This window comes from Taeniopygia guttata, chromosome 28 (assembly GCF_048771995.1).
Source record: "Taeniopygia guttata chromosome 28, bTaeGut7.mat, whole genome shotgun sequence".
Taxonomy (NCBI): Eukaryota; Metazoa; Chordata; class Aves; order Passeriformes; family Estrildidae; genus Taeniopygia; species Taeniopygia guttata.
The window spans coordinates 5,417,516-5,440,347 of record NC_133053.1 but is presented as its reverse complement, the minus strand read 5'-3'; the positions used below and the strand labels follow the sequence as shown (position 1 = coordinate 5,440,347).

The window sequence follows — 22,832 nt, the reverse complement described above, 5'->3', positions numbered from 1 at the left end:
TGTTGGCTTGGTCGTGGAAGGACAGCTCATAGGCAGAGGTCAGCCAAACTCCATGAATCTTTGGCAGATGTTTCCAGGACCCATCCAACTAGGAAGGTCATGTTATAATGTGCAGTGTGTTTGGCCAGGTCTTAAGATGGGACATGCTTCATTTATTTATAGAAAAGGTTTAGAATTTTTACCTTTCTATGCAAAGCAGTTATCAAATGCCTTGGTGTAACAACCAGCAGGTCACACAACACTGGCATTTGCTTAATACCTGCAAGGCCGTCTTCACCCCTTTGCAACATCAGAAAAATGTACAGTAGCTGAGGAGTTAGTGCATCCTCTGGCAGTTACTCCTCTCATTCATCGCCTTCCCTGAGTGGTGAAATGCAGTTTCAGAGCTTGAGGTTCTGTACAATCCAGCCTTGGACAGCTGTGACTTTGGTGTAGACACCAGGGAAGTATGGCCTGGCACAGCCATAGCCCCAGCTTGTGATTCCTGCTAGAAACCACTTCCCTGAAGGTTCTTTACATGCCAGGGGCCCACCTGCATCACCCTGCAGAGAGAGGAAAAGGATCCATATCAAGCCACAAGCAGTGCAGTTCCCCCAGCTGTGAAATGTTCTTTCTCCCTGGCGTATGGGCATTTGCTGTCCTGTTCCCCACTTCCCCAGGAGCCCCATTCCAAGCTGGAGGACTGCTCAGTGATGTACCTGCATGAACAATCTGAACCTGGGGTTCTGGATCATAGAAGAGTGTGTTTAGAGGTACAGTGGGGTCACGGAACAGATTAATGCTTAGCATTACCTCTCTGTGTATTTCCCTGACCTGTCACAGGTTGGGGGGGCATACACAGCATGAGGTGTATGCAGGATGGACATGGATAAAAGCAGCAGCCAGATGATGGATGGACAGACATCTGAGCTAGGGGAGGCAGGGCAGGGCCCTCCTGAGAGAATATAGTCTACGGGCTTGGCATGAATTTGCTCTGTCCCAGCTGCAGCATTTGCTGCTCTTGCACTCACTGAGCAGCTGTCGACAGTGCCCTGCGGGAAACCAGCACACAGCATCCTGCTGCTGATCTGGACAGGGTAGAACTTTTTGCAGGCCTGGTCTCCGATCATGTTGACTGCTGCTTTTTGCAGGTGCTTTGACATGAGACCTGAGGAGACAAATATTGCTGTTAGCTGGGTAAAGAGCACTTGAGAAACAACAGCATGTGAAGTGGGGTCTCTGCAGCCTTGCTTGCCAGAGGGAGAGACCTGCTTTGGGAAAGTGAGTCACCTGGCTCAGCAGAGCAAACTCTGGATAGTCCCTTGGGTGTATCGTTTGTCAGGCAGCATGGCTGACCAGACAGAAATGATACTGGGTTGGTCCTTGTACTGCAGGAGCAGAACTGGAGCAGCTGCTGTGGGAGTGGAGAGCACAGTGGCTGGCATGTAGAAAGCTTGGGAAAGCTTCAAGAGGGAAGAGGTGTGATAAAATGGAGGAGTACCCTGCATGGTAGCTGGGGAGAAGATGATGGTGACACCAGGCCTTGCCCAGCTTGGCAAGGATATGCAGCATGTGGCCTAGGATGGGAGTGTTTGGGATAGTGGTGTGGGAGCTTAGATGTTTGGGCTTGCAGTGTTGCAGTGTAGGTGGTCAAGCATTGAGCTTGGCCGTCATGGTTGTGGGAGGGGCCCTTTTAGCCAGTACCTCCTTCCTTTGTGGAGCCCCAGCCTGTGATGAAGCATCTGGCCCCTTCACGGAAGATGTGAGAGTTGTCTGGGAGACATATAGGTCTGATGGTGCTGCTGAACGTGACAGGTGTGCTCAGTTCCAGTAGTGCCACATCATAGTCTAGGCTGTAGACGTTGTAAAAAGGGTGTTTGTAGATACGAAATATTTTCTCCATTTTGCCATCGATGCCACTCAGGAAGGGTGTTCCTAGAAAGGCCACCCACATTTTGGGGTCACTGTAACTGCAGAAAGACAGCAAACCTGGCTGTTAGGAGCATAGCCTCACAAGGAGGGCCATTCCTCCACTTGCAGGGCTGGCCACACCACCACACAGGAGGTCAGTCCCCCTGTCTCCAGAACAGTGGGTGTACGTACTCAGGCTTTCTTCCACCCATTCCTGTTCACACTTACCTGTAGGGGTATTTCTCTGATAGGGGGTGTGTGCTTCCTGTGGGACACAGCATGCCAGCCAGGTGCTGGACCACGAGGGAGGGGAAGGGCAGGCTGGCTGATGGGACTGAGGCAAGAACCAGCTGACTTAACTAGCTTATCTCAGACTTACATGTTAAAGCAGTGAGCTGCAGAGAGCAGCCACCGATCAGCAATGAGGACAGCCCCACACTTGTGCTCCTTCCGCTGAAGCCAGAGACTGACTTGCCAGGGCCATTCTCCTCGAGCCGCACTGCTGCCACCCACGATCTTGCTAAAGGCCAGAGCGGTTGTTGAGCCACAGTCTGGAACACAGGAAGAAGCACCATGGTTTTAAGTAACCATAAATGAAAGGAATTACTTCCTGCCTTCCCTAACCTGTGCTGTGGGACAGCCTTCTGGGGAAGCATGTACAGGACAGTAGGATGTGATGAATTCAGTTCACCCAGCTGAGGCGAGGCTTGATGGATAGGGTATATTTTGCAGACTTGTTATCCCATATCACACCTTCCAAGGATGTGGTATGCAAGGAGCGGGTATTTGGATGGACTGGCTCAGCTATCAAATGGCAAAAAGTGTGCAGCCCAAGGTGCAGTCCCAGGGATGCCAAGATGCTTTCTGGGCTGCCATATTGTGCAGAGCTGTCTTGCCCACCTTGTGCTAGCAGACTGATTGGCCAAAAGGCCTGTGTGCTGGGAAATGTGTTCTAATGTCTGTAGCAGAGTAGAAGAGTCCACACTTTCTGGCAGTAAATTTGGATCCAGCTCATCCAGCTTTATCTTGTTTTAGGGTCTGGCAGAGCAAGTACGATCTGGACCCCAGTGGGCTGGCCTAGGTCCCCAGTGTCGGGGCCCAAGACAGCCAGTGTGAATATGGTGGGTACCACTGTGGAATCCGGGTCATGTAGAGCACAGCTGACAGCAGCCATGGGCTGCAGAAGAGAACTCACCACAGTTGTGCTCATCGAAGCCGTTGCTGCAGTCCACAACACCATCACATTCAGGATTTTCTTTTCCAATACACACCTTGCTGGAACACTTGAAAGTGAGGCTGGTACAAGGCACCACTGGAAGGCAATAACCCATGACCTGCTCAGTACCCTCTGTGCTGGAGGCCTCCTGCTAACATGGCAATGCATCAGTTACCAGTTTTACCTGGGGTTTGGGTAGGCTTGGCAGTCTCAGTCGTTCTCAGAGCTGTGGAGGTTTCACTCATGGTTGTACTGATTTTTGTCTCCAGGGTGGTTCTGTTGGCTGGACCTGCAGCCATTGTGCTGGGCTGGATAAAAATGGCTGTGGTGGAAGTTCTAGGGATGGCTGAACTGGGAGGGATGCTTGTGCCGCCACTGGGCAACTGGGAGATGGTGTCCAGGATCCAGTCTGTGAGTCTGGTAATTCTGGAATACACACCAGGTCTCATAGCCTGGGCACAACCAAATCCCCAGCTCACGATGCCAGCAAGGTAAAACACTCCTGGGGTCACCTCACAGGCCAAGGGCCCACCTGAATCTCCCTGCAGAAGAAGCAAGGCAATGGCTGCTCAGTCCAATCAGGTCTGCCCCTCAGACACACCAGAAGGACTTAACTACCCCCAACTCTCTTTCTCCAGCCTTGTGGGCCTGTTTGCTGTCATGCAGTGTGTATGCAGGGCATGAGTGTGGAGAAGTTGAAGTTAGGGTTAGTGCTCAACCTGGCTCCTGTCAGCACATTTCTACAGCTGCCACCAACTGCCACTGACTCACTGCCACAGGAGGACACCTGCTTCACCCAGGATTTGTCAGAGTGGGATGTTGGTTTAAGTAATTCTCAGCTTGGTGGAGTTTTATTTACTTCTCTAAATCTCCAAAGTGGTGGGGTGGGTTTTTTTGTGCTCAAGTACATGTGAGTTACACAGCTGGATTACAGCAGTTCAGTAAATATTTCACAAGGATCTGCTGAAGGCAGTTAGCCCAGCTTTCTAGAACAATCTACAGAGTAGACAAATCCCACACTTTTACCTGGCATGAGTCTACCATCCCCTCCATGAAGCCAGCACAGATCATTCGGTCAGTGAGGGAGAAGTTATAGAGGAAGTTGCAGGTGTTCTGTTCTATGATGCCCACAGATGCTTTCTGCAGACTCTCGGGCTTGGTGTCTGCATGAAAACCACAGAATTAGTGACTGCAGCAGAGAGAAGGAGCTAGCTAATGGCTTTCTGACTGACTCAACACATATTTTGGGAAAACAGGCTCTAATCCCACATGGGAATTGAGTCCTATATAACCTGTTTTCTCTGCAGCCCTGAAACTTGTGGCTCCCCCAAGGGTGCAGTTTCCTGTCTGTGCTAAGGATTCTGCACACAGTTTGTGTCCCATGCTCCGGAGAGTTTGTGGGCTTCTTGTCAGCTGGACTTCTTTGGTATCACATGTGCCACTCTCAAGCCTTCTCCCTGTAGTGGGATCTTTGCTTATGCTCATTGCTTGGAACATCTCTGTGACTGAGAGTGGCTGCTGTGGCTGACATACCATCCTGCCAGAGCTGCAGAAGGCTCTGAGGCAAGTGCCTGGCACTTGCTTAGCACGGTAGAGCTACTGAGGGCAGTGCAGCAGGTTTCTCCTGGTTTCCACCAAGCTGCTCTCTCTATTTTCTTCTTTGCTGGTGACTGCTAGGTAACTGTGGCTTAAGGTAGCACTCTGTGTGCCTTTATTCTTGCTTATTCTTGTGTTTCTGTCAGTTCCTGATTGTCCCTCTTACTGACCCCTGTTCTATACATTCCCAGGACTGTGAGTCACAGTGGCACGGGCTTTGCTGCTCAGGGTATCACTGTGCCAAGGCAAATCAGCAGGTAATGCATTACTGCTTACCGTTCCCTTCCTGGAGGTCACCCCATCCAGAAATGAGGCATTTCTTGCCAACAGGAAACTTCTGCATGGCAAGTGGGAGGCACACAGGCTGTATGTATTTGTTGAAGACAAGAGGTCTTGCCAGTTCAAGTACAGCAACATCAAAGTCCAGAATCATGGGGTTGAAGAGGGGATGTGGGATCACTCTTGTTACATTCACTTTCACTGCATTCTCGTCTGTTCCATTTATTGATGTTGTTCCCACATAGGCTTCAATCTCTTCTGGAATTGTCCTGCAAATATATAAACCTAAATGTACATACTCACACACTTATCCCTGGCATGAATTCTGACATTGAAATTACAGACAGCTTTACATGATCAGCATGTAGCAGAGCAGCCCTGCTAAGTGAGGCCCAAAGAACTGTTTCCAGCAGTGGCACCTGTTGAATATTACCTGAAGATCAAATAAACATGTAATAATAATCCTCTCTTCACCTCCAGAAATTTGTGATTTCAGGAGTGTTCTAGCACACAGGTGGTGTCTCTGTATTCAGTATGTCTTGCTGGATTTTTTGGTTTTATTTGGATTTTCATAAAATTGTGTTTTATTCTTTTTTTTTAACCCTAGGTGAATTTTTAATATTCAGCGTAATGACATTTATTTTAAGAACTGCTTCCTTTTGATTGTTTCCCACCTACTTTTAGTGATTATTTGGTATCTTAAAAAGACAGTCAAAAGACATTCCCTAAACACTTTGTACCCTTCATTATTGTACAGTCCCATCAAACACTGCCTTCCCATTAGTTGTTTTTTTTCCCAGGTCTAGTCTGATCTATTTTGTTGTGCTTGTTATGATGGTGTTCCACACCCTGCTCTTCCCTGAGCCTTGTGTACACATTCACAGTGTCACTCTTGCCCTCCCTGTGATGTTGGAGCAGTTGGTGTGCTGTGCATTCCCAGCAGCATCCCACTCATCTCCCTTGTTTCTTACTGCATTCCTGCGCTCACTAACTGCCCCTGCCACAGGATTGCTGCTGTCAGGGCAATATCCACATTTCTGACCTCTTGTTTTGAATTGCAACGGCTGATGGAGACTCATCCTCATTCACAGACAGACAGCACTGCTAGTTTTGCTGTGTACCTCATTTCACACTTGCCTACCTTGCATTTCACTTGCTTCTTTATTGCCCAGCTGTTTAATGCATGAAGTTGCCTTAAAATCCTTCAGTTAGTAACCCACCTTTTCTGCTTTCAGGAATTTATTCTTGACAAGCATTATCTTCTTGCTACCCACTTCTTTAGGCTATTTATAAACCTAGCCTTGGGTTATTGCAGTTTAACAGAACTATGCAGGATTGAACTGAGCATTTTCTCTTTATCAGCTGACCATGTGTCTCTATTTCATATATTACGGACAATTTTGTAAGGTTACTTTAATAAAGAAACAATCTTGTGGCACTCCTCCTTCCACCCCTCTTAAATATGTTGTCCTTTCTCTTTGATTAGGCTGCTTTAACCTTTCTCTGCCTCATTCCAACCTCTCCACAAACTTATTTTTGCCATTAATGTCTAGTTATAGCAAAATTTAATGTCCAGCATGTGTTCTTGATTTCAATTTCTTGACTGGATTTGGTTGCACAGCTCTGTGCCAGTGGGCAGGTGAGCTGGAGCAGGGACAGGAATGGGCTCTTACTCATTGAAGCAGTGAGCTGCTGACAGCAGCCAGCGGTCCCCAATGATGGTGGCTCCACAGAAATGTCTGGAGTCTTCTTTCAGGCTGACTTGCCAAGGGATCTCTCCTCTGGAAGCATCTGTTCCTCCCACAATCTTGCTAGGTTTAGAGAACCCAGGTCGTCTTCCACACTCTGAACAAAAGTCAAAGCATGACTTGTGAGTATTCCTAGCAGAAGACAAGCAAGGCAAGACTTTTCTCTTTCTAACCAGTAAGCCTTAGCAGGGACAAGTTAGGCCTGAGGTGTAAGATATCTACCCAAGCCCTGCTGGCTGATAGTGGCAGTGCCTGAGGGTGGCCGTTTACAGCTGGACTTTCACATAAACTGCTGTTCTGCATCTTGCTCTTGGCAAGTCATGAATCCTGGGCCTTTGTTGAAGGCAGAGTAATCAGTAGCTCCATGCCTCTTGCCTTGCCATTCCAGATAAAAAGTTTATTCTAGATTTAGAAGAATACCCTTCATTTGCATCTCCTTGCAAAGCTGCTGGAAATGCTCCTTGGAGTGGAAAGGTCATCGCAGACACTTGCCCTCCTTCCCTTCAGGGATCATGGCTGCTGTGAAGGGGCAGCCATCAGTTTTGAACTGCTGAGAGGTCCTTAGGTGGCGAGCAAAAGTGAGTGATCAACAGGTTAAATACTGTCAGATGCTGCTGTGCTTTAGTGACCTGCCAGAGCAGAGCAGTTACACGGCCACAAAAGCAAAGGAGCGTATGGAACTGCAGAGGTACTGAATGACTTTGCCAGGTTGCTCTGGACTGAGCCAGGGCAGCCATATAGTGTCATTTGTGCCTTAGCACTTTGGCAAAGTTGTGTGACTCACCCTACAAAAGGTCAGCTTAGGTCAGCAGAGGACTGAACCTGATATTTGGACCTGTACCTGCCACTCTGCCTGCCAAGGTGCACCCAAGGGTGCTCATACCTTGTGGTCCTGCTGCAGTCGCTGGCCTGCTGGCAGCTGGGGCTGGGAAGGTGGTTGGGGTTGCTCTGGTGGTGGTGTTGACGTCTTCAGCGTTGGCCATGTTACTGCTAGTCCTGAAGTGCATTGGAGGAACAGTACGGACCATGGAGGTAGGGAAGGCTGAAATAGCATCCAAGATCCAGTCTCTGAGTTTGGTAACACGTGTGTAAACCCCAGGCCGTCTGGCTTCAGCACATCCAATACCCCAGCTCACAATTCCCGCCAGAAAAAACCTGCCAGATGGTTCTTGGCAAACCAGAGGCCCACCAGAGTCACCCTGCAAGAGGAAGCAGATTATGAGCTCTCCCTGGGGATGCACTGAGCTTGCCCTGGGTAGGGTCTCTCTGTCCCTGTGTATCCTAACTCACTTCATATTTGTTCCAGCCTAGTGATGAGTGGAGCATTTCTGTGCTGGCCTTTGTGTGTCTCTCCATGTGGGCATGCTGTCCTGCTATTACACAGAAGCCTTGTGCCCTTTATATGCCATAAGAACAAATGACACAATCTGTAAAATCTAGGATTAAGCATTTCTACTGCTTTAATAATTTGTTAAACCTCATAAAGGTTAATCCTAGCAGCCTGTACACAGCCAGATGATGAGTGTTCATTGCCTGATACACAACCTAGGGAGATCACAGTAATGTTTGCATCAGGTTTTCTTGATTTGGCCTATGGCTCCCTGGTCAGTTCTTGGTTCTTGTGGGGTCCTCTGACTATCATGATGGCCTTGTAGTGTCTGTGAAGCTGGTAATGCCTTCTGAGGATGAGATTGCTCTAGCTCAGTGATTAATAACCAGATGGGTCACGTTCATCACCCAACCTTGAATCTTCAATTCTTGGCCTCTTCTTTGGTGTTTGTGCTGTATTTGGTGCAGAAATACAAAGCACTACCACCAGAAAAATGCAGATTTGTTCAGCTGGTTTCTGTCTGTTTGAATGTTCCTGCCAAACCACAGAGACAGACCTGGAAATCACAGTCCTCCTCCAGCATCACAGTTCTCCTCTGTCCATACTGTCAAAGGCAGGCCTGGTTCCAGCTGACCACTTGTAGTTCCAGGATGGATAAAGGCTAACTAAAAAACCACTCTGTTGTTCACCAAAAACTGTTGTGTATGTTTGAGTTTCCACTGCTGCCCTTTGCCTATCTGGATTTTTATCTGAAAACTGTGTGGAATATTGGTAGGGCCAGACCTGATGACAGCTCAGGAAGATGAGAAAAGTAGTTAATTAGCTGAAAGAGCCCCTTAAACAACAGTGCCTTGCTCTAAGCAGTAGAGAACATATCCTCATTTGTGTCTTATGCAGTCACTGATCAATACTTGGGTCCGAGGCAGGACCTCAAACCTCAATGGGAAACAGTGACCATAGTGTCAGTTCTGTTTCTTGAAGTGTCACTTGGTACATACAGGGAGGGAAAAGCCTTATGCAGGCAGGTGTGCCATCTTCTCTGGGCAAAGCTTACCTGGCAGGAGTCAACTTTCCCCTCCAGGTAGCCAGCACACATCATCCTGTCTGTGAGCACATGGCTGTAGAGACTGGAACATAGGTTCTGATCTAACAGCTCCACTGTTGCTTTCTGCAGGAACTCGGGTTTCACCACTGAATGAGAAAGACACAATTGTGAGCTCAGTGCAGGATCAGCAGCTCAGCCCACCTCAGCTGGCCAGAGCAAGGTCCGAGTTCCCTTCCCTGATGCATTCTGCCCCACTCACACCCCACCATGTCTCCTCTGCTGCCTGCTATGCTTTGCTTACAGAAATCCTCCTTGAGGTAGCCCCAGCCAGAGATAAGGCACTTCTTGCTGGTGGGGAAGTGATGGCCAGCATCTGGCAGGCACACAGGCTGGATGTACTTAGTGAAGGTCACAGGTTTCTTCAGCTCCAGCACGGCCACATCATAGTCAGCTGTGTCAGCATTGTAAGAGGGGTGTGGGATGATCTGTGAAATGTCCATTTTCACTGCACTGCTGTCAGAGCCTCTGAGGGAGGTGGTTCCTGTGTAAGCTGCCCACATGGCTGGGTCCTGAAACCTAGAGGAGAGACAGTGGGGTCCATGTGAGCCTGCAGCCACAACATGGTCCTGCAAACCCAAGCTGCCTACTGCCCATCCTGCCATCCACTCCAGGAGTGATGGAAACTCCTCATTCTCCCTGTGGTGGGGCAGAGAGATGCAATGGGAGCTTGAGCAGATATGGCAGCTTTTGGAACAGGAGGGTGAAAAGTGGTGTGACTGACACTTACTCAGTAAAGCAGTGAGCAGCAGACACCAGCCACTTCTCTGTGAGGATTGCAGCGCCACAAAAGTGCTCATTGTTCTCTCGAAGGCTGACTTGCCAGGGGAACTCCCCTCTGGATGCCTCTGAGCCTCCAACGATCCTGCTGGCAGTCTGCATGGCAGGGCGACTCCCACAGTCTGAAAGGGAGGAGAAAGTCAGTGCATCAGGATCCTGCTACTGCACCCCAGCAACATGCTCTTGGGGGCAAGTGGGAAAAGCTGCTTCAGCTTTGTGTGTACTCTTGGCATATGCTCGAGCAGCAGGGTGGTACTTGGGATGTCACAGAGCAGCCTTTAACCTGCAGGCTTGGGAAGAGCACTGCAAAGCATTGGGCCATCACAGCATCCTCCCTGAAACTTTTCTAGAGCAAGAAGCTGTAGAGCAGCATCCTGACTAGTTTGATGAGCTTAGCTACTGCCTTGTGATAAGCTTCCAGCAGCTCATGGACATGTGGCTCTTGTCCATTGTGCCAGCCCACCAGGAAGGTAGACCTTGTCACAGCCCTTGTCACAATCACTGATGGGACCAAGGTGTTTCCAGGGCACAGTGTCCCTCATCCCAGTGCAGCCATTTACTATTGGCTTGAAAAGTCATGTCAAGTCATGTCATGACTTGAAAAGTCACGGCTGTCTTCAATGCCTGAGAGCCTCTGGTATCCCGCCTCCAAGGTCTGCAGCAGTGGGTGTGGCAGGCCTCTATGTGCTGCTGTGAGAGGTTCAGCACAGCTGCCTCCATCAGAGGCATCAGACAGCCTGTTTGGCTCTCACATTCAGGGCTTTCTTTTCACATACTGGATCTTGGAGCAAGTGACTGCCTGTGTCCCAAGGGCAGCTCCCTGGGGATGGTGGGGCTTGAGTTACTCATGTCTTCTGCAGTCCACACAGCACCTCTCTCCTGGCTTCCCCAGGGGCAACCACCACTGTGTCCTTGTCCTTCTGCTCCCTGGCTGCCCCAGAGTCCCTGCATGGCACTGGGAGCAGAGCTGCAGCTTGTTCTGAGCTTGCAAGCCCCTGAGCCACCAGGCTGTGAACAAGATGAGGCCCAAGCCTGTATCTGTATCTAGGCTGCTGGTGAGCAAGAGGAGAAGGAGGCTGCAGAGTGCAGGTGATTCTTCCTGCTGCCTGGCTCTTACCTGATTTCAGTCCAGGTCTGTGGGAAGAAGCTTTGTTGGAACCTGGGACAAAGAGGAAGGAATCAGGATCAGCAAGGGCAGGGCAGCCCAGCCTCAGGTCCTGGACTGGGGCTGCCACAGGCTTTGCTGCATCTTCCTTTCCTGCCTGGTGATCTCTTTGCCCACCTGTGGCCAGTGTGAGGCAGGGTCCAGGTCCCTGCTGGGGACCCCTGCTCTGCCACAAGGCAGGGGAGAAGCAGTGCCCTACTGCCCTGCAGGCTTTGGGGTGACTCTACGTGCAGAGAGAAATTCCCAAAAGCTCTGGCAGTGAGCTGCCTCTCAGGAGCAGACTGGGGCTGAAGCTATGCAAGCTTGTTTGCCTAAAGACAAGGGCACTCTCAGCACCTTCCATTTGGGCAGCACAAGGCTCCCAGAGATCCAGGGATCCTGCCCATTATGGCAGAGGGTGCAGAGGGAGCTGCAGAGGACCTCATACTTTCTTGTTTCCCAGGCTTATGGGGTTTTTTTAATTGGCTGGACCTGAAGTCCTACAGTCACATGCAACTCCACAGTCACAGAAGAAAAGGAGAATTTCTTGTCAGGTGGTTTCAGAGAGTAATTAAACTATGAGAATTAGCATATATGAGCTGTAGTTATTGCTGCAACTCTGAGGTCCGCCTAAGGGTTGCTGTGCACAGGCAGGAACAGATAACCCAGCCATTAATCTCCTGGAGCTTCATTCCCTGTCCCTCAGACTGATTCCAGGTGCTGCAAGAAAAGCCAAAGCAGTTGCAATTTATGCTTTAGGTTCTGTTATTCTCAACCTGCTCTTGCAGTTCAGAGCAGCTGGACAGTATTAGTGTTGGTGGGGTATCTGGGGACCCCACAAATGTCTCTTAAGCTGACAAGATCTAGGCTGGTTCCTGCTGCTGTCTGGTGAAGCTAGAGCAGCTGGGAGCCAGGCAGATCATTTTATCAGTTTGCTGGGTGCCTGCCAGCACCCCAATTTCTAGCACTGCTTCTGGGCACGAAGCCTTGACTGGATATCCAGAGCTAAAACCCTGCAGCAGTTTGGCTGAAACTAATGGTAGCTTAGCTGTGGCAGTAGGGTGGCAGAAGCCCCAGCACAGGGCACCTGCTCTGCCTGGCTGGCAGTGGCAGGAGGGCCATACCTGTGAGAGAAGCTGAGGAGATGGTCCCATAGGCAGCCAGGGACAAACCCTGCTTGTGCAGGGCAGCCGCCAGCCCGTGTCTGAAAGCTTCCTCCTCCAAGGCAGAGCTGAGGGGCTGGGAATCCCGGGGGGTGAAGAGGAGGCGGAAATGGACGATCACACTGGAGTTTCCATTCCTACTGGGAGACAGAGAATTAAGGGGAGACCTTGGCTTCATGATCAGTACAAGGGTCAGGCTCATGTGCTAGCTGTCTACAGGGAACTCAAAGGAAGCATCTTATTCTTAATATTTGATTCTTAATAACTTAAGCTTTCTCTGGAGATGGGCTCTGGGTTGGTCATTTGAATTTTTTTCCCTTTGGCCCAAAGCTGTGGTTGAACAAAATTGTTTTCCTCTGCCTTTCTGACTGCATTTTGAAATGAAAAAAATCAAGAACGTTGTTGCAATCCCAGGTGAAAATCCAGCCTTGACCAAAAACCAGTATCTCTTTGCATTAGCTTTGAACAAGAGCACAGGTGTGAATTCACCTTCATGGTGAGGCTTGTCAGAATGCTCTGAAGCATGAGCTGCAGGGTCTGCAGAGGGTTTGCCTACACTCACCTGTAGCCCAGGATGGTGCAACCGGTGCAGCTCCAGTTTAGCTGGGAGTCTTGGACACTGGACAGAAACTGCAAAGCAAAGAGTGATGGTCACACACTTACTGGACCTCAAGGAGGTGGCAAGAGATGATGCCTGGGATTTTGCTGGATTGTGGAGCTGTTGATGTATGGTCTCTGTAAGCAAAAGCACCCATGTCCAGCTCATATGTAAATTTTTTCCCACCCTGGCTTTTAGGGCATGAGGTAGTACATCTTTTTTTTTATGCAAGGAATAGGCTTTAACACACATTTCCCACTTCATGAATGTCTCTCAGGGCCCTGAGAGGACCTCTCAAAGTGCAGTTCAGCCCCACAGTGTACCCTGCTGATGTTTAAGAATTCCTAGTTTTCCTCCTACCCTTGGCATAGAGATTCTGCTGGTGCTACCACTGCAGTATTTCACAAGTGTTTTTCCAGAAGGCCCAGATCAACTCACCAGCCTCTCAAGAGCAGGCGTCAGCACCCTGTAGTAGTCTGAGTTCTCCATCTGTAAGCTGCTATTGAACGTGATTCCTTGCAGCTCCACTGTGTGCTCAAAGCTGGCCTCTTCTGCAGAATGAGAGGCTGCCAGAAGGGGAAGGTGTCTGTCAGAGGCAGCTTTCCTCACAGCTTTGCAACATGAATATCTCATGTCCTTCAAAACCCTGTTTTTAGCAGCTTGACTGTCCCTGAGCATCCCAGCTGCCTCGGGAGTGCCCCATAACGGGACCGGGGTACCCTGCACATTTGCAGTAATAGCATTTTGTACTGAATTGTTTGAACTTGAAAACAGTGGACTTTTGTCAAGCCTGAGACAGAAATTAATGAACAGATGGGTATAGCCTGGCAACCTGAGACTGGCCCTATCCTTGCAGGAACAGCTCCGGGTACGTTCTGTGGGTACTGAAGCCACCTCAGAAACTGTCACTGCACAGGTGGCGTGTCAGTCACGTCATGCTGGGGTCCTCACTGGGTACCGGCCTGAGGTGGCATCTGGCCATAGGGCAGCAGAAGCAGCAGGAGAGAGGTGGAAGAGGGAGGGAGACGGTGGCCATGCTCTGGAGTGGGACAGTAAAACAGGCAGTGCTCAGTGGCTGCAAGTGGTTGTGACAGGAAATGGCAGAAGCAGCAAGGTACAAGGTACAGTGCAAAAAAATTCAGAGTCACAGAGAGAGATTACAGGACAGAATCATACAATCATGGAATTGTTTAGGTTGGAAAAGACCTCTGAGATCATTGAGTCCAATCATTTCACCAGCACTGCCAAGGCCACCATTAATCCATGTCCCCTAATGCCACATCTACATGTTTCTTAAATCACTTAAATTGCAGGCATGGAGATTCCACCGCTGCTCTGGGCAATCTGTGCCAGGTCTGGACAGCCCATTCAGTGAACAAATTTTCACAGTGTTCAATCTTAAACTCCCGTGGGCCACCTTGAAGCCTTTTCTTCTTTCCTATCTTTGTTCCCTGGGAGCAGAGCCCGACACCCACCTGGCTGCACCCTCCTGTCAGAGAGTTGTGCAGAGCCAGAAGGTTCCTCCTGAGCCTCTTCTTCTCCAGACTGAGACCCCCAAGCTCCCTCAGTTGCTTCTGGTGCTTCAGCCCCTTTCCCAGCTCTGTTCCGTTCTATGGACACGTTCCAGCCCCTCAATGTCTTTCATGTAATGAGATGTTCTAAAACTGAGCCCTGGATTTGAGGTGGGGCCTTACCAGTGCCCAGCACAGAGGGACAGTCACTACCCTGATCCTGATGGCTACACTATTGCTTCAGCAGATCAACATCCCACCCAGCTTGGGTTGTCTGTAAGCTGACTGAGGGTGCCCTTGGTCCCCACTGAAAAGGATATTTAACAGGGCTGGCTTCAAAGTGGCCCTGAGGAACACCACTGGTCACCAGTCTCCAGCTGGATGTGACTCCATTCACTACCACTCTCTGGGCCTGGTCATCCTGCTAGAACACACCCATCCAAGCCATGAGCAGCCAGTTGCTCGAATAAAATGTTTATGGGAAATGGTGTCAAAGGCTTTACTGCAGTTGAGGTAGGCCAGATTCAGACCCTTTCCCTCATCCATTAGGCAAGTCACCTTGTCATAGAAGGACGTCAGATTGGTCAAGCAGGAAAGGAATAGAGCATATATATCAGGAGACACTGAAGATAAAGTGCTCCAAAGTCACATATTGAGAACATGAGCTGACTACAGCCCCTGTAGCTTTTGTGCATTGTGCAGAAAGGTGTCTGTATTTTGTCCTCAGTAGGAGGATTTTTGCTATAAGCAGTGCAGACCACTTCTCTTTTGGAGAAGATAAACTGAAAGAATGTACCTGGCCGCACACTCACCCAGCAGGATCCCCAGGCAGAGGGCTGTTGCACTGCCTGCCACGGCAGCAGCAGCGGTTACCTTCCAGCAGCAAGCTCCCACTCTCCTCCTCTGGGTGCCTTGCCCTGGCTTTGGCTGGTCCATGCTTTCTGAGCAGCTCTACAGATGGGCTCTGTGGTTAAAAAGAAGAGGAGGAAAATGACAAGACTGGGATGAAATCTGTCATGCCAGCTAAGGTTACCCCAGGAGCATCATTGTCTGCTCCTGCTGGACCATTCCAACCTGGCTGTGGAAGTCTTGGTATTAGACTACTTATATCCCCAAGGGGCATGTTATATGGATTAAAACTCTTTAAGTAATAAACCTCAGCCTGTAGTTGTTCATGAGGCAGATTCCAGGGTGAGGTTTCATATGGCCCAATGCTATTCCACATTTTTTGCAGGAATTCTGGTGGAATTATAAAATCACAGTGGGTGATCCCCCCCCCCCCCCGCAATTTACAGCATTTAGCTGAGAGCTCCCAATGCCTACTAATGCAGAGCAATCAATATGTCCTTTCCTTACAGCTTTGCTGCTACCCTGATGAGCAGATTCTCCTTCCCTGTGGCCAGCATTAGCACTGGTGCTCCCAGTATTTTGCCCCAAGTGGTCCTGTACCAGAAGCAAAGTCCCTTCATGTCACCTTTTCTGCCTCCACATTTTCCTTTGCTTGACTGATTTCAGTATGTCGATGTTTTTCATGCACTGAAGATGCTCAGATGGGATATGGTGTTCCAAGTGTGTATTCAAAAATGCCAAAAATAGAAATAATCTCTCTCTTGTTTTTTTTTTTTTTTTTTTCTTCAGCACTCTTGCTAGTACAAGCCAGACTATATCTGGCCTTTATTTGCACATCATCAACAATTGTGTATCACTAGGAATGAAACCAGCCTATAATATACAGTTATAACAGCATTCAGACAGGTTAGTATCTGCAACAAGCCTGATGAGACAAGGAGGGGCACTGATTTCCTGTGGTCTTAATATTAGTATTTCTCCCTCATAGGCATGAAGAAGATGTATAATGCTGCTGTTCAAACTGGCAGGTTGAAGTAGTCTCAGACAATTTGTGTGGTCAGAGTGGAAATCCACAGAAGTCCATCCCTCTTGGCCAAGGGTCCAGAGCTCCTCAGCTGCAGAGTGAATTTTCTGAGGATTTAGCCTCTAACTGTTGGGAAACTCAGATTTACAGGAGACACCAGAAAAGCCTAGGCAAGGCACAATCACCTCTCAAACTTACTCTGTCTTGATATTGACAGTGTCAAGAGTACAAAACCCACACAGCTCTTCCCTCTTCAGTTCCAAAGTCTGTCCTGCCGAGGGACATCTCACCTGGTCACTTCCTATCCTCTCTGTGCTGTGAGAGGTTGGGCAGCCACAGAAGCGATTCCCCACCACTGTAAATCGGACTGGGACTTCAGAGAAGCTGCAGAGGAACAGCCTTTTCTAATGTAAATGCATCCAGCAATGAAAGGAAGAGGGGAGGAAAGGGACACAGGGAGAAGCAGCTCCCTGTTTCAGAAGAGCTTTTCAGTGTTTTCCAAGAGGCGTCAGCAGCTCTTTAAACCGAAGCTTCTAGATAAGAGATTTTAGAAGGTCACTTCTTTGTGAGGCAGCAGACAGAGAGAAAGGGGAGAGGGAGAGTCTGTCCAAGATGCCTCTTTTTTTCTAGCAGACATCCAAATATTCTTTTTCAGCTGTAACTGAGCCTGGCAGAGATTGGCACTGTGGCTCCCGGGTTCTGCTAACAATATCTCTGTTTGACAATTCAGTTCTAGCTAATGGGAGACAAGTAGGGAACCTTTTTTCCAGTGGTCTTTGTGGCCTGAATACATACAGATGAGGAATCTCTCCTTCCCTCTTTCGGTAGGTTTTGGAGTCACTGTCCCTCTTGCTGTGTGCTGAATGTGGGCACTCAGAAATCTAGTTCAAGTGTGCTGACCAGTGCAACAGTGGACTTCAGTGGACCTCAAAGGTAGGACAGATGCATCTGAGGGAAAAAAATAAAGATTGCAGACAAAACTGGCTCTGGCTTAGTGGGTTTTTTTTTGACAATACAATCTTAGTTGCATGTAAAAGTCATACTACAATAAAAGGTACTTGGAACCCTAGAAAAATGTTTGTATTAGTGATTGCAGAGGCATTTTAACTGGAAAATGGACTACTTAGAGAAACTTTCTACTTCTCAAAACTTGTCTTTGCTCTCCCTTTTAGCATAAGGAAAGTTTATTTTCTTTTGGTGTCAGTGGTGTGAGTTTAAAAAGAATTAAAAGGACATGTAAATGGAAAGGCCATTTTGCAATAGCAAAACAGAGATTGCAATTTCTTTTTTCTGCAAGATAAAAAGGATTATCTATAAATACATAGTGGCAAGAAGCTATACGCAGTGAAAAATATTGTGACATAAAATCAGATGAGTGAAAAGTAGATTTTGTTAGTGGGGCAGAAATTGGTAGAGTATTAACAGTCATGAGTTTCCAATAGGAATACTGAGAAGCAAAAGGACATTTATGGGTTTTTTGTCAGCTTATAAATTCTGAGTGGTTATAAAATATATGCCCTTGTAAGCAGAGAGTCCCCACACCGGGGGGTCTCTCTTCTGTTGCATTTTAGCAGAGAAGGCATGTCTGATGTGCAGCACAGAGTCAGCAAGAGCTGTCCTGCAGACTGTCACCATCTCTGGTTGTCCCTGAGGATCTGCCACAGTGCAGGGAGTTGGCTACCACCCCTGCTCTGCTGCTGTTCACCAGCCCAGGGTTTGTTTTCTCCACAGAAGTCTGATTTTTTCTCTAGGGCAGCCTTGAGTAATTCCATAGGATTTCCTTGGAAGATGGCTTTTATTTCTCACATAGTTCAAGTAGGGAAATTGTAAAATATAAAGTGATATTGTAAAAGTATTCCTTTACCCAATTAGCTAAACTGTCATTAACACCCACTCTTCTCATCAAAGAGGACAAGTAGCACACGTGTGTGTGTGTGATAGTGTGTGTATGTATGTGTGAGTGTGATTTCACGTGTGTGTGTGTGAGTCTGTGTGTGAGTGTGTATGAGTGTGTGTGAATGAGTGTGTGTGTGATAGTGTGTGTATGTATGTGTGAAACCTGTGTGAGTGTGATTTCACGTGTGTGTGTGTGTGTGTGTGTGTGTGTGTGAGATCTTGTGTGTCTATGTGCATGCACAGTGCGTGTGAGAACATGCATGTGCATGTTGGGGAAATATCACCTGCAGGAGCAGCAGAGGGACAAGGCAGGGCCCCAGGAGAGGCACTCTGGCTGTTTGCCCGTGCGCTGCCCACAGCCCCAGCCTCACTGGGGCAGGTGTCTCTGCAGCTCAGGTGATCCCACACACACCTGCAGGACTGGCCCAGTCTCCAGCACAAATTGTGCTGGTTCCTGTTTTCAGGTAGAAACTGTCTTCTTGTGAAATGCCACAGCTCCTGAGTCTAAAGCACAGGGTGACCTCCCAGTACTGTGCTGGTGGCTGCCGAGCAAAAAGGCTGCTTTTCTTCATTCACCTCCACATACCCTGGCCTTCTTTCTTCCACTGCTTGGTACTTCTCTTCCTTCACCTCACTGTGTCTTCGCCGTCATGTTTTCACCTCCTGAGGCCTTTTCTTCTGCCTTCCTAGCCTTCTCCAGTCTCTCTCTCATCAGAACAGGAGTGTTTACACGCCTGTCTTGCACTGCACTGCCCCAGGCTTCCTCTTGCTTTTCTCCAGCTTCTCCCATTCCCAGTCTGCCAGCCCCTACCAGCAGCTCTTGACCATGGGGACACAAGGTGAGGTGCCCTGCTCTGAACTGTTGGCCAGAGGAAAGAAAGACAGGAAAGAAATAGTAGTAGTCGTGTTTTCAAAAGTCAACTTAATTTACACATAACAAATGCAAAGAAACCCTGATGTCCCTCAAGGGACAATGCAAGAAAACCACTCCCCTATCCCCACACAATCCCCTTGATGGTAAGTCTGGGCTGCTCTGGGGTCTTTGTGCTGCATTTCTGTATTCTAGCATGGTTGGTTTCTCCCGCACTGTGTTGATAAAGGGCAGCCAATATGCTGCAACCATTTGAATAACCAAGTGTTAATGGAATATTTGCTTCATCCCATAATGGGGTAGTGTGACTTTAGCACAGCAATACGGTGTCTACTGAGCCTTCAGACACAGGGGGTGTAAAACTGTCTCATTGTGACCTGTAAATCCTCACCCAGACAGAACCTTTGCAAAATGATGGCACAGGTATGAAAAACCAGCCACTTGCTCAAGGCAGACCACAAGCTCAGCAGCAGATCTGCTTGCAGCCTCAGCAAGTAATGAGTCTGTGGCCAAAGGCAAGTAAAGGACTATTGATTTTATCACCAAGATAAGACTTGTGGCACTTCAGAGGGGGAATACAGCAGAAGCAGGATATTTCTTCAGAAGGAGGTACCCCAAAATCAGAAAGCAGACTCCAATATGCCTCACTTGGTAGGTTCACCATCCAAAATCACAGCTGCCAAAACAATAAACCTTTGGTGACATATATATTACACCAAACCACGAGCCTTAGCAGGAGAGAAGACACTCATTTGCTCTAAGTGAAATGAGAAGCATGACCACAGGAGATAAGAGATGTGGGCGTGCAAACAGATCTGCTGGCAGAGCAAGGTGGTGGGAACAGCCAACCTCAAACATCTCTGTTAAAATGGGTCAAGCCTAGTGATTTTATCCTTTCAGCTAGGAATTTAGTTGTATTGAAATGAAGCTCAGAACTTGTGTCAGCAGGTACTGAGAACGGTAAAACACTTTTGTAGGGGAGTGGATTTATAACCAGTGGTATCTATTGGGTGGTGGTGCAGTGCGAGGTCATGTTGGTCTGGAGAAGCCAAAAACTGTGTGCCAGTTCCTCCTTATAGCTCACTCTCTGAGTGAAGCCATAGAAGAGAGTGTTGGAATTTATCCCAACACTGTTGCTTCCTGGTGAGCCCCTATATATTTCCCCTTAAACCTTCTGATGAGATGATCTTATGTCATGAAAAAAAAAGCCTATGCAGAGACAGCAGCAGCTGGTCAAACAGATCAGAGGACAGAGCTCTCAGCATCAGAGGCAAACATGACCAGCACACACAGGCTTGGCTACATGGCCTATTGTTCTGTGTGACATGAGCTTCACCTACCACAACACTTGTTCCCTTGACCAGCCAACACAGCATTTCTCGAATCCTTTTACTTTAACCCATCTCCAGATTCTGTAATGGATATATTGAGCATATCCATGTTCCCATCTGTCTGCAGGTTAACATTTAGAAGTGGTTGTGCTGCATTTAAAAGGCTAAACCCTACTTTCAAGGAGAAAGAAACTTGTCATTTAAGAGAGTGCAGATTGAGCTGAGGACACCTCTTATTATTAAGGTGGGTGAAAAGCCCTGACACTGCAAGCTCCCAGATCATGCAAGTGAGCAGATCTGAAAGCTCCTGCCACTCACAGCCACAGAGCAGTGCCACATCAGCAATGAGGATCCCTGCTCACCTGCAGCACTCATGGAGATGCATCTGGTTCAGCTGTAGTCCTGCTCCCAGCAAGCCAAATGACACCGTGCTGGCCTTGTTTATTGTCTCTCTTGGTCTACAAATGTCTCTCAATTTACAAGTAAGAAGATCCTCTCCCTGCCTGCCAGCTCAGCAGTCTCAGCTGGGGCATGACAGACAAGCTGAGCTCCCCAGTGCTCGTATTATCACAGGTAACAAAGGCTCTAACATCACTTCCACCTTGGAGACACTCAGTCCTGAGCTCTCTCTCTGGTAACAAAGTACTGGGCAGATTTGTACCTGCAATTACTTCTTAAACTTGTCGCCATGGATTACACAATAAAATAAAGGCAGCCTTGCCCCCCTTTCCCCCCTCCCCTTGCCACCCCGAACTGTGCTGGCTTGAAAACTCAGTACAGACAGTAAATACTGAATACACATAGGGAGTATCCAGTAAGCCAGGAAGTCCATGTTTGTCTGTTACTTTCCACAATAGGAGCACTATATAATTTGATACTTTTCAGCTCATGAATGGCCAAGAAAAACTCACATGCTTAACTCGTGGCATTTCCTTCACTGACATTCACTCACCTCCCTTGAACACTGCCTAGCGCAGTGCAGAGGGTGTGGGAGAAATCTTGGTGCCAATGAAGCTGATGGACATATTGGGACCAGAAGCTCTTGGAGGAACAGGGGCTAAAGTAGAGGTCTTCATTTTGCAAATAATCACATTTTATTCTTTCTTACCAGCTGGCATACATTAGAAGAAATGTGTAAAATACATTTTTACCTAGCTTCAGCTGTTGTTACTGATTGCCAGGTAGGCATTAGTGTTCATAGATAGGAAACCTCAAAGCTACCCTGAAATGAGTTACCTGCAATGCATGCTCCCTCAAAGGAAGAATTCACACAGAGAAACCAGCAAGTGATGAACGGTATCAGTCAAGCAGTGCACTCACAGCACCTGAGTCAATTAGAGGCCGCAGAGTGAAACTCTCCGCGTACCGACAGGGGACAGTGCCACATGCTGACCTCCAGCACCGGAGCTGAGTGCCCATGCACAGCTCTGGCCAGACCTCCTGGCGGCACACAGCGCTGCCCGGCCGGACACCGCTGACAGGGACATCCCTCCTGCAGGACCGGGCAGCACCGGGGCTCTGCCGCAGCTCTCTGCCTCAGGGCTGCAAGACAAGTGGGTGTGAAGCAGCGTGACCCTCAAGCCCTTCCCTTCAACCATGGGAACAAAGAACCATCCAGCTACAGAAACATTTATTTAAGCTCAAATGATGATGCTATTATAAGCCCATAGAGGTTGTTTATAAGAGTTTGTCCCATGCCTAGGTCGAAGCTGCTCGCTGTCACGGCTGTTTCACTCTTGTATTTCCTACATTGATAATATTGATTTTTTTTTTTCTCAGCATTTAGGTCAAAGTTGCACTTTTTGTTTTTCACGAAGTACCCTGAGTTTTCTTTCTAGAATATTTCCTAATTTGTTATAGCTTTCAAATAATATAGACAATTCTCTCCATTTGGATTCCAAAGTGTTTAAGTAACTAAGATATTTCTCTTAACCAGTACTTTCAGAGAAGAGAGTCTAGAGGTCGCTGAATCATGTTAGAGTTACATGGAATCGAAAAGCACTCCAGCTTGACTGAAAATCTGCGGGTGCAGGCAGCAAGCCTGTCTGACCCTGATGGAGAAGCAATGAGGGAGAACAGAAGGAGGTGGCGAAGAAGGAGGAGGTAGAAAAAAGAGCAGGAGGAGGAGGAGGAGGACTGCCCGAGCCCCAGCCAGGCAGGAGGGATCGCGCTGGGCGATGGGACCGCGGAGCGAGGAGCATCCATCTGGATGCAGCTGCCGGGAAAGGCGCGGGTTTTTGTCTTCCCATCCGAGCCAAGAAAGCCCGGCACCTTGAATTAATAAAAATGGCTCCTAAGAAGGAGCAGGGACTCACCTGCTTTGCTTTCCCGTTGCCGCCAAGTGCCTTCCCCGGCAGCTCACCCGGCCCGGCCTGCGGGGAGCTGGCGGGGGCGGTGGGAGGCACTGGGGGAATTCGCTGCGGAGCTTAAAGGCACAGGCTGAGCGACAGGAACGGTTCAGCCTGAAGAGCTGGTTTGTGCTTTCACTGAATTTTGGAATTAAG

General features: G+C 48.6%; 1 protein-coding gene across 7 annotated transcripts; it reads right to left on the bottom strand.

Moving 5' to 3' along the window:
• Positions 1-131: 131 nt before the first annotated feature.
• Positions 132-22,774, bottom strand: TMPRSS9 (transmembrane serine protease 9). Of its 7 annotated transcripts, none has more exons than XM_072919501.1 (19): positions 22,644-22,774; positions 15,170-15,321; positions 13,285-13,412; positions 12,811-12,878; positions 12,210-12,388; positions 11,059-11,100; positions 9,892-10,063; positions 9,406-9,680; positions 9,114-9,250; positions 7,613-7,928; positions 6,655-6,826; positions 4,979-5,250; positions 4,133-4,269; positions 3,291-3,648; positions 3,086-3,202; positions 2,270-2,441; positions 1,684-1,949; positions 1,011-1,147; positions 132-542 (listed from the first exon to the last, which is right to left on the bottom strand). In XM_072919501.1, exons 2-19 carry the CDS (start codon positions 15,291-15,293, stop codon positions 381-383), a joined length of 3,234 nt encoding a protein of 1,077 aa, XP_072775602.1. In that variant the 5' UTR covers positions 15,294-15,321; positions 22,644-22,774; the 3' UTR covers positions 132-380. The 7 variants fall into 7 exon arrangements, with proteins under 7 accessions (XP_072775602.1, XP_030112915.4, XP_072775603.1 ...); XM_030257055.4 differs by having other exon boundaries at positions 12,210-12,385; XM_072919502.1 differs by lacking the exon at positions 22,644-22,774 and adding an exon at positions 18,713-18,840.
• Positions 22,775-22,832: the final 58 nt, after the last annotated feature.